The sequence below is a fragment of the Dicentrarchus labrax genome, unplaced genomic scaffold, assembly GCF_905237075.1.
Source record: "Dicentrarchus labrax unplaced genomic scaffold, dlabrax2021, whole genome shotgun sequence".
NCBI lineage: Eukaryota > Metazoa > Chordata > Actinopteri > Moronidae > Dicentrarchus > Dicentrarchus labrax.
In genome coordinates this window covers 10,053,996-10,075,426 of record NW_026136719.1, presented here as the reverse complement: position 1 = coordinate 10,075,426, position 21,431 = coordinate 10,053,996, and the positions used below count along the sequence as shown (strand labels likewise).

Here is a 21,431-nt window from a genome sequence, read left to right as displayed (position 1 = left end):
GTGATTCTGACACCTACTGGCCTCCACACAGAATAACTCCTCGTGAGTTGGATCATATTTCCTCTTATTGTATTTGAGTTCAACATGATCTCTTTCATTAGCGGGCTACATCGGCGCATGACATGTCCAGTCAACTTATAATGTTTGACGTCGAGTCAGGGGAGCAGGCTGATCTAATAGTGAAATCTAATTCTTCTGATGGGAGGACTAATAGATATTGATTACACGGCTCTCGGTCCCTGGTTGCTTCATACTGAGACAGATACTCGCATAATGTCACTGACACACAATGAATGTTAATTTTCTGTGAACGTAATTGCCCTCCATGGCAAAGCCGGTTCCTTTTGAATACTAACAAGGCCTCCAAAGCTGAACAGAACTGAACTACTGTGGGAATCATTGGCTGCTTTACTGTTTATTTAGCTGTTTAACATGAAGAAAAACCTGATTAAGGTTGATATGTGGTGACAAGCATGGATGGATTATGTGACAATGGGGCCCTGGGTACAGACATTAAAAAGGCCCTGCCACTCCTCACAGGAGGACCCTCGGGTTCAAAGAAACGCAACACAACTACAAACTGCAGTTTTGTGTCTTGGTTAGTTTTTTTGTCTCTTTGTAGTCATTTTGCATCTCTTTGTAGTGGTTTTGTGTCTCTGTGTTGTAATTCTGTGTCTCTTTGTAGTCATTTTGTGTCTTTTTGTGTTATTTCGTGGCTCTTTGTGGTTGTTTAGCATCTCTTTGTGGTCATTTTGCGTCTCTCTTTCATCATTTTGCGTTGCTTTGTGGTAATTTTGCGTCTCTTTGTGGTGATTTTGTGTCTCTTTGCGGACATTTTATTGGTCATTTTGCATCTCTTTGTTGTAATTTTATATCTGTTTGTGGTCATTTTATGTCTCTCCTTTATTGTTTTGCATCACTTTGTGATTGTTTTCAGTGTCTTTGTGATCATTTGACCTCTCTAAGTGGTTGTCTTGCTGCTCTTTGTGGTAATTTTGCATCTCTTTTGGTCCATTTCATGTGTGGTCATTTTGTGTGTCTCTTTGTGGTCATTTTGCATCTCTGTTTAGTTGTTATGCGAGTCCTTGTGCGCCCCACGACCCCTTGGGCTCCTGGGACTGTGTCCGGTTGGCACATCCACGGTGACAAGTGGAAAAAAAATTCTCCTTAACAAGGTGATTTCAGGCTTTTCTAAAAACCCTCCAAAGTTGAACTGTAAACTGAGAAATTGTAAGGACAGAAGGACTGAAAACGGCTGACTACTGGCATGATAAATTATTTAGTGATAATTTCATAATTATGCAACTTTAAATTTTAAAGTAGGACTTGAGGGCACTTGTTCAAATCGTGCCCCGTGTTCCCACAATGCTCCATGGTGCATGTATACAGTATAATGCGTTGATAATAAACCACATTCATGTAAGAGATCAAGTAAAATACACAATTTACATTATTGTTGTTGTTTAATTTGGTAAACCCGAGAGTTCATTTCATACGTAAAAGATAAACAAAGATAACTGACTAAATAAATAAGTAATAAAACATAAAGATATATTAATTAATGTCACAAACTAAACAATGGGGAAAAAATTATATACTGTATATTTTCTTGCCTTGTAAGTCTTTTTTTTCACCCACACAATATTTATATTCTTTGTGTAATTTAATCTACAACAGTGCATCCTATTTTATGAAATGATGTTTGAATATAGAGCTGTAACTTTTGCTATACTGGAGTCAAAAGTGTAATATTTCTATATGAAACATGGTGGTGTTGATGTATAAAGTAGCATACAATGAAAATATACAAGTGAAGTATTTAAGAACAGAACTCTTGGTCACTTTTCACCACTGGGATTAGCCACTTTGTATCCCTATATTTTCAGTATATTTACAGTTTCTCAGTTGATTTTCTATATCATGACATATGTATATTCATACTGTTCATTGCTACATTGCTATCACAATATAAAATTACACATACAGTGCTGTAACAGAGCATTTTATCCATATATATCTCACTCCTCGTATTGTTTTACATTGTTCTAAGCAGCTCAGTTTCAGCTGTTAGGTTTCTTGCTGCCACATTGTCCACATTGAGTACATTTACACAAGCTACCATTAAATCTGTAATATCAAACATTTTAAAAGAAGAATAATGTTTTATCTTCCCATTGAACATATTGTCTCACAGTATTTGCAGTCTGTACTACTGATTCATTATTTGCTTGTATAAACACATGTGGTCAGCGAACACCTGTCCCATCACTGGCCATCAACAATACAACAGATGGCAGTGATACATAATGATATAATAAAACCTCTGTGATTCTCTCTGTATGAAACAAGCAGCAGAACTAGTTTGTCAATAGATTCTTTGTATGAACCTCGAGCGAACAAGCATTTTCTGATAATGGATTTGGGCGTACAGCCTAATGTGTTTGGTGTAATAGTGAATTTTCGTTCAGTATGGAAGCATAAAACCATTACACTAAGCAAAGATGTCCTTGCTTAGGAACAAATAGGCTGCACAGGCTGAGGAGAATCTAAGGATTGAGAATGTTATTTTGGATTCATCTTCATTTGAAATGACAGGGCGCCACCTACTGGCTTTACCAGCACTAAATCTTTTACCTGGCTTTGAGTTCCTCCTGTCACAGTCTCAGTTCAGACCTTTTTTTGTGACTGTATTTAAAACTGATTGTATGGAGAAGGCTGTGGCTTCATATTTCTATAAATATACTATTTTTATCAGGGTTTTATTGCCATAATTTTAGAAATACTGCTGTCATCAGTTTGAGCTCCCTAAACACATTCCACCTCTACTTGACCGTACAAAAGCAAACAAAAAAAAGCTTATTCCATCTTGTGTAGGGCAGTGTGACCTGATCTTTTTTGAAGGAGATTTGCATTTTAATTTTTTATTGAGAACATATTTTACCCTTCACAAGATAGAATGAACACATTATCCCTGACGTATCCAAAGATCACCTGTATGTGATCAATATTAAGACCACAGCAGGACTTCTACTTCATTGGCTTAACAGAAAGAAAGAAATTTCCAGAAGCAAGACACAAACTTTAGAAGACATGACTTAAGTATCCTCAGTCCCAATTTTATTTTGTATTCTGCTATTTTGAGCTTAAAAAATAAGTTTTCTCATTTGATTAGAAGAGCTTAAAATATGAAAATGAAAAGTATTAATGTACAAGACAAAAGGGCACCAAAAACATGAACAGTGCTTTACTTTAATACTGTAATGTCTGATTTAGTATGGGTTGTATATTGCAAATCTGCTGTCAGATGGGGGATTTGAGGTTTAAGGTGCACTCCAGTGATTTAGTTTTGCACTTCCAAAAGTTGGCAGACTCGTGAAAGATAGATTAAAGAAGATTAGTTCAAAACATCCACCCGAGGCCGAGTTGTCCCAACTTTTAGTCCCTCATATGGGTCACACTTCAGAAACACTGGATGCAATTTACAATAAAGTTGAATATTTTATTTTCTGATTCTACTTCAAGGGCTCAGTTTGTAACACATGCTTTCTGTTAAAAAATATCATCTTCAATCTCAAACTGAGGGTCATTCTTTCAGACATTGGTCTCCGTCCAGAGCCACAGATCACATTACTGTTTGCAGGCTGAGTACTGCCCATTATAAGTAAACTGACCTTAAGTTACCATATAAACCTTTGTGCCAATCAAAATGTACTTAGTCCTCCTCAGAGTACAGGCCCCATTGAGTGTATGCTCATGTGATGCTTTTGATCATCTTCCTTTCCAATTTTGATAAGAAGCACTTCTTTTTATTAGAACCACAGCAGAAACTTCAGCTCACCACAAATATTTAGGAAATCATGCATTGTTATTTAGTTATCATGATAATCTTGGTGACACCAGAACTTTCATGCACAACTGTCTCAGCTTTACTGCCAAATTATTCATAAAAACAAGAAAAATAAAGGCGAGGTTGTACTTATAAGTTATGATCAGCTTATGTATGATGGAACGGATTTACCTCCGCTGTCCAAACACAGTTTTTGTATTTGTAAGATTTTAAAGATAAAACTAATAAAAAAACATTCGTAAATCAAATTAAGAGAACAGTAGAGTCAGCTGGTATTAAATTACATGAAAGTATGATTCACTCAAGAAAATAAAACATGCTTGTCTGATGGGAAATTCTCCTTTGACCCTTTTGGGGGGTCAAAAGTCAACAGTTTTAAAACTAGTGTTGATTCTCATCTTTAGGACACTTTAGGTCTGACACCACCTGGTCAGTTACTCTCTACACCATCCTTTTGCTTAAGTCAGATTTATATCTTTCAGAAAAACATTTTTTTGTTAGCTTAGATGACAGACATCGTATTAATTATAACCTCCACACACCCCTGACAAGACCAGATGGAGGGTATACATGAGTGATTCCAATAAATCTTTCTTTGTCAAAGAAATGTGCTCAAAATCAGAAAATTTCATAACAAATATTCAAAGTTGCTGCCAGATGTGTCTCTCTCTGAAATATTATGTTTCCACAAATGTTTAAAGCTCAAAGGGACACTTATTATAAATACTTGAGATTTAATGTGTTAATTTTATCTTGAAAACCATTAGAATATCAATGAATTCTCATATTCTTCACTATCTTGTTGCTGCTGTTTACATTCCCACAGAAACAAGTTAAAAAAAACACTGCAGAATTATTTTATGAGTGTATAAGTACATAAATAACTGTATATGTTGTTTTATTTATTTCATTTTACATTATCCAAACTTAATTATCTGCTACCTTCTTGGTATGTGTAGCATGAAGGGACTACAACTTTCTTTTCTTGTGTCCTTGTGTTGTATAATGACAAAATAAATGACTTTGTACCTCATGATGCTCTGACTCAATCAATAAATATTTACAGACCACAGTGAAGATTAAACTCTATTAACAGAGAGCATACAGAATTCAACCAACGATCACATCTGGATTCAATGTCTGACATATTTGTGAGAATAAGTCACTCTGTCAGCTATCAGATTAGCAATGACACAACTGGTCCTGGTCTTCTTTGATGGTTTACACGATAAGAAAGACAAATGATTGTGACATGGCGTCAAACTTTCCATTACAGCCACGTTGAATGAAATACATTGCATCTCTTGTCCGTGTCTAAAAACTGGAGGGCAGGTCAGTCCCTGTGTTTTAGGATTAGCTCTCTGGTTACTAAGAGCTGTAAAGGCCTTACAGTGTTACTGCTCCCTTGAAAGAGGGTTGTTCATGTTCTTAATACAAAAGAAACACATAAAGGAATGTGGAGCAACAGGTCTATAAAGGGGTCACTTCATCCAAATTGCAAAAAAACACAGGTCTATTTTGTCACTTACCTTTAATGGGATTTAGGCGTGGAGATGGTTCAAGGATCATGGATAGCTTTATTATCCTTGAGGGGCAATTTGTGGTACAGCCAGCAGTGTGTGCATGAGATAAGATAAGATTTTCCTTTATTTTTCCATATAACCAACGTAACCAACAAACAATAGACCATAAATACAGTATGGACCATAAAAACACAAATACATTACAAAGATCACAGAAAGTTATTTAAAAGGGCAATTGCGGCATAGTTTTGATTTTATTTGTCCTTTATTAGTTCTGAGATACTTCAACCTCTTCTTCCAGGATCAATATCCCTATTTTTTCTAGCTGTTGGACACACTGTCCCTCTGTATAATCTACATACAGACTATCTCTCCAGTAGAAAATAGTTCCAGATCTGGACACAGTTCTGGAAAAGAGACGCTGCTCTTCAAGTTTTCTTTGCTTTGAGCAGCTTAAATTAAATTCAGGTCGAGTATGTGTGCAGATCAGTGTTTACATCGTGTGAACAAGTTGGTGCTATGAGCTGCCTCCTTTAATTCTTTTTCTTATGAATGAATATAAGACAGAATAATAGGATGATCCTATAAAGTAATAGTTGCAGAGACTTTTCACTTTGGTAATAACATTAAGACAAATACATGGTGAGATTCAACATACAGAACATAGTTCAATGTAAATAAAATACACAATACACATGTTTAATAGGGTTTGATGTTTTCACATAATGTATATATATGACATTCTGAACTGAAACATTTTAATGATTCATAAGTCAAAATATTGCTCAATTTGGCTGAATTATAAAAGCTAGAGGTGCTAAATGAAGAGCTGTTTTGGATCAGAAAGAGCTCTTAAAGCTGAGCTGAGCCACATGAGTTTGCTCCCTTAAAAAGAGCTTCCCCCAATCACTACAAGACTATATGTTTTAATGTAACCCAAAGGCAAATACCAACTACTGGTAATCTGAGCTCAAGCTGGATGGAACTATAGATTTAAATCATTGTTGTGGTGAAGAATGATTTAACCCACATAGCAGACAGATCTGGACCTGATGTGTTAGGGAATATGAGCTGAAGCAAGTTGAGGTGTGGCACCTAATCGCAAATGATATGGCTTATTTGTTGATATTTGAGACTGATATGAGCTAAGACTGTTCGGACCACATTGTTATAGACAGAGATGAACTGCATATTTGTTAGTATTACTATTAATGTTGACACATTAAAAATCCAGAATCACTTCAATCCTCTGGGGAGAAATAATTTCAACTGTTGATGTTTAAAAAGAGGCTCTTTTGTTAATGGGTGCAAACAGAGAAACAAATAAAAGGAGGAAATAAATAAATATGAAATGGAGCTATGTGTGGAGAAAGTGTTTAATGAGTTTAATGAGTTGACAGGATTATGGCCAACAATTTATGGGCTACTTTTCAACAAGTTAAGACTCAAGATATAAAGTATATATATATATATATATATATATATATATATATATATATATATATATATACTTTATATATACACATTTAAATATACATATATAAAATATACTGTATAAATAATATAAACAAAACGCACTTGTTGTGATGTAGGTATCCAAAAATATAATTGGTAAAACAAAAAAACAACAACCCTGAGACCTGTAAATGCATCCTGAACTTTTATTTTTACTTTTATTATTTTCCAAGAGACAAATACGAAAAAAATGTGCATGAAAGTTCATCTGTGACCTTTGAAAATAGTTGTTTGACAAAAATCTTACTTTCTGGCGCTTTCAAATGCCTCTCATGATCTTCATCAGTTTGCTCAGCACACAGTGTAGGTCTAGGAACTCCATCTTCATGAAGACCGCAAGATCTGATTGATAGATCTGTAAAAAAAAGGTGTTAGTGAGTCAGCTAGTGAGTGGATCTTAAAGGTTCCCTCCAGACATGTATTAAGACATATATACAAATAGTCTGCTTTGAATATTAATGTGTATGTTTTTTTCTACTAAAAAGTATAATTTAAACATTAAAAATCCTTAAAAATAGACTCTTTCTACCTAATTAAAAATTCCAGAATATATTAATATGCAAATTTTAAAGTTTTCCTGCTGGACACAGGATGTCTCCTACTTCACCGTAAAGTCCATTCTCAGTGTTTGTGCACTGGAGGCTTCAAGTTTAATAAAACTTCAATACTGGACCAGGATTTGACTTCCAAAGTAGTTGTGATGTCACAAATAATGCTCGTAGGCCCCTTAAAGGTCCAACATGTAACATTTAGGATCTGTTGGCAGAAATGGAATATAACATTCATAGGTATGTTTTAATTAGTTTATAATCACCTGAATATCTGAATCTTTTTTGTTTTTGTTACCTTCCATGGAGTCCACCAGGTTGAACCACCAGGTTTCTACAGTAGCCCAGAGAGGACATACGGAAGCGTATTGCATTCACTTGAAATTTTATTTTTGGTTTGTTTTTCAGAGTAATTTTGTGTGTGTTTCGGAGTAATTTATTTTTATGGTTGGTTTTTCTGAGTAATTTTTTTCAGATTTTCTGAATTCATTTTTTTTTTTCTGTTTTTCGGACAAATTTTTTTTTCTGAGTTTAGAGAGCATTTGAAAACAATAGACGCATCCATTCCTTTTTCGAGAGCTCGATTTAACAGAAACAAACATGACCAGCTTGTTTAGTTCAATCAAGTTATACTCTGATCTGGGTTTCAGACACTGGGAGATAGTCCTGTCTTTAAGTCATATAGATGTTATTATCATTAGTTTGTCGACTCTACGCAGACACCTGAGGACTTTGCAGTTGTTCAGAAGGAAAGCCCATTCAGATCTGCTAGACATAGCAATATATACATAGCAAAACTGACCCGGTACAGTAGATAGTTGAGGATGGGGCATGTATGTGTGGGCAGGAGTCACCATAGGTCCATGGGAGTCACTTGCAGGTTGGAGATTCTCGCGGGAGTTCGAAGTATCTCGATAATTAAGGAAAAAAATGACTACGAAAAACAGAAAAAGTTACTCAGTTTATTAAAGTTTATAGAGTTTTTTTTTTTTTTTCAAGTGAATGCAATACGCTTTCGTAGGGACAAACCAGACACTGATCTTACGAGGGCCTTTTTTTGCACTTTTCAAGAGGTTTCGGGGCCACCGTAGTTCCTCCGACCTGCACACCTCACAGCTCGTTCTCATTCCCAGCTCGTCAAATACAGACGCCAGCTGTGTTCAGTTTGTTCCAATCTGCAACTTAATCGCTAGACGCCACTACATCCTACACACTGGTCCTTTAAAATCAGATTTCTTTTTATTGAGCACAGAGAAACTTTCCATTCTTCTAGTGTTAAACTCTGCACATACATCAATCTGCACAGTGAAACTCAAACATCCAACTGTAGGAACAAAAACAAAAAACACATATTTGTAGTTTTTATTCTTTCATTCTGTAACATTACACAACTTTCCACCACTATTTTTGTCCCTGTCAACATTCGTGCTCCTGAACGCACCCCTTGGCTCTCCGTGTGCGCGTTCACGCACCGCTCTGCGCGTCCCAGTCATGTGACAACACCTTACCACGCCTGCGCAAACAAATACAAGATGGCGGAGAGTGCGGAACTGAAGGTAAGGCGCAGCCTGAAATCATTATAAATTTACTCGGTTACCGAGCGTTTGATTGTGAAGTGACACAGTGCGGCAGTGATTTAAACCTGCGGGGGCTGAGATGTTGTCACATTTGGGGTTTATCGCTCAAACAAAAGCGGGAACTTTTATTGAAATCCGCGAGCGCCAAAGCTTTGCGCGAGCATGTTTATGTTGATATTGAGACGCGCTGGTTTGGCTGAACGGACCGTTTTCTTCAGTACACCAGCTCCCGGTCGGGGCGGCATTCACTCTCTCACCGTACCCCTCCTGTGGCTGCCTGCAGCGGCTCACTCTCACGGCGGGGTGAGAGCTGCTCCGGTGCGGGTCGCTGCTGGAGGATCAATTTAAAAAAAGGGGGTGGAAATAACGTAATGAGCTTTACGAGCGCGCCGATATCGTCCAGACTGTCTGCAAGAGCGGAGGGGAGCTTGAATGTGACAGCGGCATCATGCGTGTTTGGGTTTGCGTGCGGTTCTCCACACACGGACGCGTTATTGTGCACATAATTATTAATGTAGTGTAAAGTTAATATCGGTGCCGAAGTGTGTGTGTGTGTGTGTGTGTGTGTGTGTCTGCAGCTGGAGTAACGTTTACCTGGCCTGTTCGTGAATACCTGTGACTCACTTTACCTGTTGATAACGTGCATAATAAAACACACACACACACACACACACACACACACACACACACACACACACACAGCTTCATGTAACGGACCCACTGGCAGCTGATTATCCGATTTACCAGGTGGTTAGTTCTCATCATTGATGCACCTTGCTTCTTTTTTTTTATTATTATTTAGTTTTGCTTTTGCAGCTGCTCTGAAATCCTGTTTTTTAAATTTTACATTTTATTGAACTTGGATTATATCTAGCAGTTATTGATTGATGAGTCTTGGGCTATTTTTAGACTTTTCCCCAGTGTGTTTCCACTGCCTGCTCGGGATCTGTGGATCTATACATGCTCCTTTGTGCCAGCTGCTGCTCAGCTACACAGTCTGTAATGAACAGGTTTTTTAGCTGCACCCCCATTGCCTCTCTTTTGAAACGCCAGATGTGCTCTTACTATATAGCCCTGTCTGCCAGTGCCTATTATAGGCTTTCCCTGATTAATCATAGTTGAATGCAGTTACCGCTTCTCAAATTTCATCCTTTGCCTGCTTTGTTTTTTTTCTCATTTTCATAATGTAAGTTGAACACATGGGGGCAGGGCTGCAGTTGATAATTGTCAATTAATCTGCTAATTATTTTTTTTAATATCTAGATTTAGAAGGATCTATTGGCACAAATGTGACATAATACTCATAGGTATGTTTTCATTAGTGTGTAATCATGAAAATGAAAATCCTTATGTTTTTACAGTAGCCCAGAATGGACAAACCAAACGCTGGCTCTAGATTTGATGTTTCTCCTACGCGCTGTGTGAGGCGAAGGGGTTGTAATCTGCAACTTCACTGCTAGATGCCATTAAATCCTGCACACTGGTCCTTTTTAAATGTACTTCTACCCTTATGTGTGCAGCAAAGGTGTGATGGTCATTTTATGTTAGGTTAATAGATAAATTAAATAATGGAAAATAGTCAATAGCTTAATCAACAGTTGATTGAGAATAATATGGTTTTTTTTTTTGTGGGTTGCTGCTGTGTTTATTTCTTGTCCGCACAAACACAAAGGAAGTCATTAGTCTGGCCTGCTTTTAGGCTTGCGTGCATGAGTGCCAACCTCACACCCTGCTGTTGACTCTACAGTAATGATGACCCACTGATGATACTTCACATACTCCCACTTTGAGGAAGCTTTTATAGACACAGAGTTCAACATTAAATCCATCATATCAGGATGTAGAAGGTCTAAAGGCCTGAGGACTTTGTTTAGGAAACCAAACAAATGAGGTTTGGTTCACCAGTGATTTACTGGTGATTGATTTAGCTCCTGTTAACCTGCTTTAAGTGTTATTACAGGGGTTAATAATGTATGAGTTACTGTGGACAGAATAGGCTAACTAAATTAAATGAATGAAGATAGAAAACAGATGGACGGAGACATTATCTGGACCTTTTTTGGTTCAGAAATGCCGTTCAGAATCTACGAATTCTGACCCTTGTTGCTAATTGATTTCATGTAACAATTGTTGTCTCTCTTTATAGGATTTTTTTCATAGATCTTGAAATATACTCTTGCTTTCTGTCCCAAACTAGTGTATTTGTTCTGTGTACAGGAAGACAGCAAACCTGATTGAGCCTGAGCTTGACAAACTCCTTTGGATTACAGAAGAGTTAAACTCTGCAAAACAAACAATTCTGTGCTTGTTAAGAGTTAAATGAGCGAAGCTGCTGAGGCAGAAATGAGACCCATAAACGAGTCTTTAGCAGAACTTTAGCAGCATTTTATCAGTAGTGCCAGTTGTCCAGAGCCTCAACCAAATAATTCACCAGTTTTACCCCTCAAACCACTCTTGACTGCCTGCTGTCCATCCTGGCTATGAGCCCATTTGAGGATGTTTTATTTAAGCATTAATGTGGTCGGACGGCTCGTATTTACTGAGCACAGCATCCATCTCGCTGATGAAGCAGTGCACACACTTAAAGACAAGACAACGTGGGACAACAAGATACTGATTGACAGATTCATGGTGCAGACTTTTATTTTATTTTTAATTCAAATGAAAATAAGAACAAAGTCTGACTTATTTGATCTTTTATTAGCGAAAATGTGCAAAATCCCTATTCATTATTGATAAAGTTCACATTAAAGTAGTTAATCTTTCAGATGAACTTGATTGTCTTAAAAGAAAAAATGAAACAGCTTTTTTTTAGAAGCAGCTCTTTATCTACATAAAACTAAATTTAAGAATAAATTGATGCACATTTTGTCAGTTAAAGAGCAAGTGTACTGAACTTGGTTGAATTCAGGTTGCCACAAAACCCTAACTTAAAGCTTCACATAAACTATTTTTAGATAGAGAGTAGGACAAGGACATTTTTAAGACCCAGAGCTTGTCAACTTTTTTCAGGCAGCAGTTGACAGTGATGGAGGAAGTATGTCAGGAAGCAAAATGGTTGACTATTTAAAGTCATAACTGGTTTAGTTAATATCCATTTTTCAGCTCCATGTTTCACACTATAGTGACACAACAACAGTGGCTTCATGAATGTTACAGTAGTCATAATGATCTATTCCCCTTCCCGTCTCCTTTTGTGAATACACTCATTAGGTTGTGAAAATATAAAATAATTAAAAATAAGCCCCAGTAACTCTGGTGCATCATGGCATTTTACTGCTTGTTTACACCTGAGATAAAATGTGTGTTATTTTAATGACTGCACCATGTGGTGTTTTTGTCAGCCACCATAGGAGGAGAAAGCACTAAACTGGCTGTGATGTTGTGCACTGGCCCGACCTTACTTACCGTTGCTCCGGCTGCAAACATACAACAGTGACGGTGCATGGCAGGAGTCGTCAGACCACCAGAAAGAGAGCTCAGAAGCTGTGGATGGATGCAGAGAGTATTAATGAAAGGGGAAGATAAAATAGAAAGTTTTCCCAAAATCATTACAGCCCCTATTTGCTCTGTAATATATTTCTTCTTTCATTTATTGTATAAATGCCCATCACATGTTTCCAGATACTAAAGTGATGCCTTTAAATTGCTTTTGTTGTCCAACCAACTATCAAAAAAAGATCTTCACAAATGTATGAAACACCAAAAAAAGCAGCAAATTCTCACATATAGGAAGCTGAATACAGAAAATGATTTGCATTTTCGTGTGAAGAATTACTGAGTAGTAGTTCAGCTTTAGTAACATGGTAATTTAGAGCTATTTGCTTTATTGTTCTGAGTAATGTTTTTTGGCTTTATTGGACAGAGACAGCTGTAGATAGACAGGAAAGGTGGGTAGAGAGAGAGGGGATCTACCGACTGAGCTAATCGGGCACCCTTATTGTTCGGATTTTAGTGAAAAATGTTTGTCCTCCACAATGGCAGCAAAATTATCTAATTTACCACATATTCAAAAAACACCTGTAAGTTCAGCTTTGTAAAGCTAATGATTATTTTCATAATTAATATAATTAATCTTACTATATATATATATATATATATATATATATATTTGTCAATGAAATGTCAGAAAACAGTTAAAAATACAGTTTCCTAAAGGCCAAGGTGATGTCTTCAAATTGTTTTATCTGAAAAACCTTAAAAAGATTTTAAGTTGACTAAAGAAAAAACATCAAATCTTCACAATTTTGAGGCTAGGATTTTTGCTTGAAAAATAACAAAATCAAAATAAATAATTAAGCTTAAAGAGGAAGAAGGAAGCGCTGCGTGGCTCTGACTGCTGGTCCGACAGGCACTCTTTAATTAGGGATGTGAAGATATACAAAAAACAGAAATCCAAGAAATCTTCCTTAATGTTGAGCGTTGAAGATAAAACTCTAGGTCTTGGTTTGCACTGCAGCACATTGTGTTCATGCCTTAGGCTGTATATTATAGAAGCTTATACATTGAATTGGTGCATAAATCGGTGGTGCAGTCGTCTCTGACAAAAAAATCTGTGCTTGTGAAAGCCTTCTGATGTTGCCAGGCCCCCAAATGTGTCCTGTTGCATCGCATTTTGTTTCACAGGAGTCCCGATCCGCCTCAGCTTCTTTGAACTGTCTTCTCTCTTCTCTGGAGCTGCTGCAGCAGCAACCTGGCAATACAAATAACTGTCTGTGCGCTGGCGGCTTATAGGTGGAGACAGTCTATTTGTAGAGCCTGTGGCTAGGTTAATCCCTAATGATACAGGCCCTCTTCTCTGCTCCCCTACATCCTTTCAACACCTGCCTATTTCTCTTATTGTCATTGTCATTATAGCTGCACTTAATTATCAGTTTAAGGAGAATTAGACGTTCACATGGAAATTAACGGAGGGAATGAAAACTGCTCTCATCTGCTGGTGTATTTAAAGCTCACACGCGTGTGCAGATGTCGGTGTGTTTTTTCAAGATCACACTAGGTGGTTAATTGTTTAGATTTTGTGGCGTTTTCAGAGCATCGTCGTACAAACACAAATGTACTGAAAATGTAGGTTGATTCAAGCTATACTGCAGTGAACAAGCACAATGTATAAAGCTCACAGTGTGAAATATGAAACAGATGTTGCACGTCTCATCTCATGTCAGAGGTGTTTAGCGTCGAACCAGCTTGAACAAACTGTTGAGAGTATATTGCCTCCCCCCCCCCCCCCACCCCCTCCTTGCTCTCACCATTAAGGGAAGTTTATCATTTGGAGCCAGATAGAGATAACAAACATGCTTTGTCACTTTCAGACTGCGAGACACACGTTTCTGGATGTTCAGCCCAGTCAGACCAGCGTTTAAAGCTCCCATTATTGTCCGATATTGTGCCCCACGAGAGCAGCCATCGACTTCTGTTAGGCTTTGGCGAGACTGAGCTTTTCTTAACTCCTGCGGTGATTTTGTTACACAGTCTTGTTGCCGTGGAAACATGTCACATTTGAGATAGACACGGGTAGGTAGCAGTTTGGAGCTCAATTGTGTGTGTCCAACTGGAAGAAAAAGACAGGCATTTTGCTGGCTACCCTCCTGGTATATATATTTTTTTGTAAAGGCTTTTTTCAAATCAAGAGGGATAGATGAATAAAAATGTCTTTTGAAAAGCCTGTCATCATAGAATATTTCTTTATCCTGCTGCAGGCTTTAGCCGTCAGACCCTCGCCTTGAAGTTCATAAATCTCTCCAGCCAAAGGCACGCTGCTTCGTGCAACTTGTTTAGTTTCACTGTCACTTTTGTAGTTTGTGACTCATAATTCACTTGTGATTTGCAGCAGTGTGTCATGCGTTTTTTTGTGTACGACATGCATCAAGATTAGCTGCCTAATAAATCATGAGCCTGAGTTTTATGTCCCGCTAAATTGGTGCAGTATGTTGGGGCGTCATGTTGCCAGTAACACCCGATGGCACCTACACCACAGGTTACTCAAATAGAAACAATGATTTGAAAAGAATTTAAGAGACTTGGCTGCATACAATTTGCAAGTACATGAGGAAAAGAAAAGTTTCAGTTCTTGCTGCATATTTAGAGTTTCCGTATAAGTAACCTGGAAACATTTTCTAATTTACACATGAACTTAGTTGCTTAAGTGCTTATGGTTAATAATATCATGGCTGGTGTGACTGGACTCAAGTGGCTCATGATGGAGTAAATATACAATATGACTGGATTTTGTTTTACATGTGTTTATTCTGGGTTGTCTGTCAGTCCAAATGTAGCTGCCTTCCTGCAGGTGAAAGGATTAAAGGGCTGTTACTTTGAGAAACAAACAAAAAAACCAACATGTAGATGTAGAAGTTTCTTACTTACATTTTGCAGATAAATAAAAATTAAATTTATTGTATCAGGCTATGTCACCAAATGAAGAAGAAAGACACAAGAAAAGAACTCTGCATATGCCGAGGTGTTTGTCTTTCTTGGCAAAAGTTTCCTCTGTTGTGTTTGTTTCACATCCTATCATCACACCTGCAGCCCCACAGCTTTTTGTTTCAAGTGACAAAAGTGATTGTGAATCTCCGGGAGATTGAAGCCAGCTGGTAAAGAGGTTTCAGTTGAGTCCTGAACAGTCAGCTTTAAGGGTTAATGGCTAATAATAGAGGCGAGCGCATGCCGTAGCCTCTCCAGTGACCTGTAACCTGAGGGACCACAGCTTAAGACACTGATTCCCCAAACACTCTTCATTCTTTAGGAAGTAGCCTGCTGTGAGCGGAAAATCCCTCTGCATTTGAAAGAAAACAGCTTTGTATGTTTTTGCTTGAAGGATAAAATTAAATGAAAACATTGTGATGATCCATTTACCTGTGGAATAATGACTTTGGTGGTTGGTTCTGCATTCAGTACATATTCTGGTAGGGATCAGCTCTGTGTGACACCAGCACGTCTCTGTACCAGCAGGAGTCCAGATATCTCTCAGACCTGATGCTTATTTGCCACAATAATGCGTGAAATAATAATTAATTGATTTCATAACATTGTCGTTTTATTTTCTGATCTTTGACTAATTGATTAGTTCAGCTTGTGCAGTGAGAGTGGAGTAAAGTAGGGCCACACAGTTAACATGATGGTAGCGATACCCACCCCTAACCGACAGCATCACCAGCAGCATTACACGATACGATTATCAGTGAAAGTTACACGATACCTTAAAAAAACATGTATGACACACACGTCACACGTTAGGGAACTACTAACTGTACAGTGCTGGAAAGATACCCAAATTCATTAAGCCCAGCGGCCAACAAATCCCTTTTATAACATATATCCTTTAGTAACAATCTGTGTTTAGTCTCCTTTGGTGTCCTTTTACAAAGAAAAAAAAGGAGTGATGACGGACACCAACATGTAATAATTTGTATTCTTATTAAACATGGCTTATAAATGTGGATACAGGACAGGGTTAAGGAATGTCACAGAGCTGTCAGCCTCTCAGTGCAGTTGAATCCCTGGTTTAGGTTTGGTAGTTAGCATCATGCTTGTCTGGTAACTGGTCCCTAAATGACAATTACAATGACTAACTCTGTTATTGTCATTATTAGAAAAAGCTTGATTTTTAAATGTTAAACCAAATCTTTTGTTACAGAAAACAGTTAAAATGCATTTTGTGAAATAAAAGCAGTAATATTTTGATATAGATGTATTCATTCCCACCAAACAAACCTAAAAAGATTTGATAGGGGATTTGAAAGGATTCTGCTTTGATATAATGTTATCCATCCCTGGTCAGATGTCCATTTCCTTGCTGTTCGAAGCATTATCCAAAATATACGACCATGATGAAAGATGATTATTGTCAATCACTGTTGTCTTTCTTCGTCATCTGTGATGTGAACCCATCAGATTTTCCCAGTGTACGACGGAGCGTCTCTCCTGCCACACAGCTCACAGCGCTGTCAGCCCAAGAGTCAGTCACAGTGGACAGCAGTAGAGGAGGTTGTACCACCGTCTGGTTCACAGTTAGTTCGGTGGTTTGTGGTCATTTTGAGACTCGGTTTGTGAAGTTAACAATCTCCCATGCTGTTTATTTGTGCTCAGTGACGCAGATGAAAAATAAAATGGCATTGATTCTACTGACAAAATGCAATTTTGTCGACTAGGGGTCTTCTCAACTGGAATTATCGACTTTTAGGAGGCAGCCCTACAAGTATTTCAAAAGAGCTGCAAAACTAACACTTGCCATCTGTCATACAGGTGGTTACGAATTAAGATCACTTCCATAATGTGTTAAAAAAATGTGTTACTACATTCTATTACGACAATCAAGCATCAATAGATTAGTTAAGTTCAAATACGTTTTCCTGTTAAGATGACGATGACATGAATTAACAATACAATAAAGTTACTATTTCAGGAATACAATTCCTACGAATATGTGAAAAGGCATTTTGTAAATTTAATATATATATATTTGATATATATGATTTTGTGATTTGCGATGGCTTTTATTGTCTTTAATGGACAGTGATGGGGGATGGGGATACATGGACTAAAAACATCTTAAATTTAGCTCAAAACTAGACCTCACCAAGTGTCAGATTTTAGCCATCTTTAGTAAACTCACAGCAAGCATCATAAGAAAAAATGACTCTTGACCCAAAGGCTGTAACTTTAATTTAACATCATGGGGAAAGTTGCTAAGCAGAGTACTGTGGCGTCATGTATCATGAGCATCTTTCATGCCACTTTTCATATTTAAATTTAGAAAAAAATAAATATCAATTATTTCAGCAAAAACTAATTGTAATACGGTTTATCCATCATGTAGCTGTATTCAGCACAGAGCAGCCTGGTGTACCCACCTAGTATGACTTCTTTCTCTGAATGAAGTTCAGGACTCGACCACAATAATGCAATTGCAGTTCCCAATCCCAGGTGGTCCTGAGTCCAACATCAGACAGGACACTAATGATGAAATGGCATCTGTGCTCTCTCCTCTAGCAGCAACATGTACATAGCTGCAGACAGAGAGTACAGGCTGTGTCTCTACAATCCCCCTTCATCTTGGTGCCTGCCGACCTCCGCCAACTCTGCAGGATTAAAAGGGTGCAGAGGGCGAGAGCAACTCATTGGTCTTCCTACTCTCTTTCATTTTCTCGCCAGACCAGTGCAATGGGGATGTTGGTGTCTGATGTCTTTGTTTTCAGCCTTTTAGCTTCCATTCCTACCTTCTTTCTTCAACACAGAGGTGGGGTCAGTGATGAGCTAACAGGTGTTTTGCCCCTGGTCACCTTGTCATCACACTTTTTTTTCCCTGCTGGCCATCTTTGTCCACATACATGGTAGCAAACCTGTGTTGTTTGTTTGCTACCAGCAGCATGTACCCGCAGTATTTTGGCAACAGATTACAGACCCCCTTATCATCACAGCTTTGAGCCTTTCAGCATTGAAGGGGACGGGTTTCAGATTCACTATCTGTCTGTGGCAAGCTGGGACTAGACCTCTGTAGCCTCAGGTGTGGTGGCACAGCATTTAACGTACTAATGATTAAAAGAGAAATCATTCTGAACTCGGTCCAGCCGGGTTGCATGAACCGATCCTGCTTGGCTTAGATTGGCCTGATCCATATTTTAATCCCAAACTTCGTCCTTTGTTTGATCCACAATGTGCACAGTGATTTTGATACCACATACGCAGGAGAGAGAAAACAACAGGCAGAGAGTTAAGCCTGAGTCAGAGTAGCTGGAAGGCTAAGAGGTGGGGGGATGGGAGGACAGAGAGGGGAGGAGGATCGGGAGGGAGCTGGCACTCAGTACAGAGACCTCTAGCCGAGAGTGGGAGCTTTATATAATGGCCAGGTAGTGTGCAAGCTCCCCCTCTATCCGCCTACACAACCTCCACACACCCACACACAAACACACACATCCTGCAGAACCTTTGCAGAAACTGCTTGGCACAACATTATTAGCCTCACCATCTCCCAGTCTCCTGGGGCTCAGAAGAACTGCATTACTGTTCACCTCCTCAAAACCAAGTAAAGTGCAGCAGATTTTTTTTTGTACACAAACGTTGGGCTCAAAGGGAAACGACGCAGGTTGCTTAAAGATGCTACTTTGGTCTGGTTGGGTGCAACCACCAGCAGCAGCACTGCCTCTAGGGGACACTAGCGGAGCTCTTAGACATTTACTATACTCCATTCAGTCTGATGCGGTGACACAGGTAAAAGCCACATTGGCAGTTTGATCAGGAGCGGTCAGCCCTTGTCAGCTCACCTTGTTTGTGCCTCTGTTTCCAACCGTGGGTTCAACTCAGGTCTGCCAGCCTTCAGTCAACAGGGCGTCACTGTTGGGGATGGAAATTTAATTTACTAATATTGATGTTTGAATGTAATTTAACCAGATGCGTATTGAGAAGAGCGCACATGTGAGCTCTTCAACTTACACTTGTTCTTTCTTATATGCATTCGTGGCCAAGTTACTTGTTTTTAATACGGGTTTTCCATGAGCTTGGGTCTGTCCACTTTAGCTGCCGTTACGACATGCGTATCCACTACAGCAGGGGATAGCTGCGCCGAGCTGCTGTGGTCCTGCTATGTAGCCGACCCGACAGCCTGTTGTCTCCTTGTTGTCTGTGCATCTATGTGGCTGTGATAGTAGATACTAGAGAGAGTTTTGTTTAGTCTCTGTACTTTTGCAGATTCTACCTGAAGAATAGCCATATCAGAGCTGCGTTAACCGACTGCAAACCCAACCTTTCCTGCTGTTTCTGTTCACTCTATAACACCCGTTTAACACAGACATAAAACAAAGTCAGGATAAAAACCTAAAATGGGCAACATTTGTAGTCTTTCGGGTTTGCTAAATTACACTCATTGTTCATGATAAAAATGTATGAATAGGGCTTCAAACCTCAACACTTCTTTGATACGGTGGCTGTGGCTCAGGAGGTGGAGTGGTTTGTCCACTGATCACAGGGTTGGTGGTTCGATCCCTAGCTCTTTGGGCAAGACACTGAACGCCACATTGTTCCCGATAGTCAGGCCAGCACCTTGCATTCCTTAACAGAAGTATCTGCATTAGTATCAGAAAATGTAAAAAAGGATACCCGCCCCTACCTATGAATCTACAGCATATATGAAGAATCTTGTCATCATGTGCATTCAAAAAATACCTTTCACCATCAAACATAAATACTTTCTTCTTTTTTCTCACACAAGGAACCAGATCTGCATTCTCAGTCAGTAAATACAGGCAACACAGTGATGGAAACCTGGAGGTTTCAGTGCACTGTTTTGTGTTTGCAATGTTTTCTGATTAATATGTGAAGGTTTTAAGTGTGAAATCCTGATATTGCTTAAGGTTGCAAGTTAGAGTCAGAATCAAGGTGTGGTCTAGAGACTCCTGTTTCACCGCATTACTTCCCAGTGTCGTCATGAAGGGGAGAAAATATTTGTGGTATTCTGTGTCTCCTCAGGCAATGGAAAAAAAGCTAGCTTAAATGTATCTTCCTATGCAGGCTAAAGTTGTACCAGACCATTTCATCAACCAAGGATTTTTTGGTGGAGTTAATCATCATTATCAGAAATCTTTTTTATCTGTGTCAGCCTTGTCAAAAAGAAGGTTTTAAACTATATGTGGCTTTTGCAGACTTATTCACGTACACATGCAGAAGTGTCATTGTGTGTTCGCTGGGTCCCAAAATGAACGCCCACCAAGCACCAAATGCTGGTAGATTGTCCGTTTTGTAAGTAAATCTTGGAAGGTAATCCTCCACACTTGCAAGTAAACATTTGTACTAAAATGGTCATGTAATAAAAACTATGCAGACTGACTGTGGCACGCAGCTTCTGTCGTCTGCTGTCTGTGTCGGAGCCACACGTGTTTTTACAATTTTTTTTCAGTTCAATCTGATTTGGCTGTTCAATACCGAGATTAGACTATTTGTTCCATTTTTTATTCAGTGCCGCACTAAACATGTATCAGCAGTTTCTCATGTTTTAGCCTACTTCATGTCTTCATGCCTTTCTTTGTCATCTATGATGTGAAAACATCAGCACAGTCTGAGAAAGTAAAAGTGTGCGTCCTGCTCCTAGTTCAGTAATAAAATCCCAGTGCACCACAGAGCATCTCTCCTGCCGGGCTGCTGTCAGCCGAAGAGTCACTCACAGTGGATGGCAGTAAAGGAGGTCGTACCACTGTGTGGTTCAAAAGTGGTTCATCCAACTCAACTGACAGCGCGGATAGTGTTGGAGCAGCTTTCTGGCGTCACACTGCCCACCATTAATTATCAGTATTTTCTGCTTCCATTGATAGTTTTGGGGTTTGTCGTCTTTATGAACGACAGAAATTTGATTGAAAAAAATGTTAGACAACTCAGGGTCTTCTCTGGTTTTTGGGGGCGGCCCTTAAACAGTGCCGTGAAACTAGATGGT

General features: G+C 38.7%; 1 protein-coding gene across 2 annotated transcripts in view; it reads left to right on the top strand.

Annotated features, from left to right (window-relative positions):
* Positions 1–8,931: 8,931 nt before the first annotated feature.
* The window catches only part of LOC127351753 (E3 SUMO-protein ligase PIAS1), a 55,986-nt gene continuing 43,486 nt past the window's right edge, over positions 8,932–21,431 (top strand). For both annotated transcript variants that reach the window (XM_051379647.1, XM_051379646.1), the window contains exon 1: positions 8,932–8,989. In XM_051379647.1, coding sequence (XP_051235607.1) covers positions 8,966–8,989 — 24 coding nt within the window. In that variant the 5' untranslated portion in view covers positions 8,932–8,965. The remainder of the gene's footprint in view (positions 8,990–21,431) is intronic.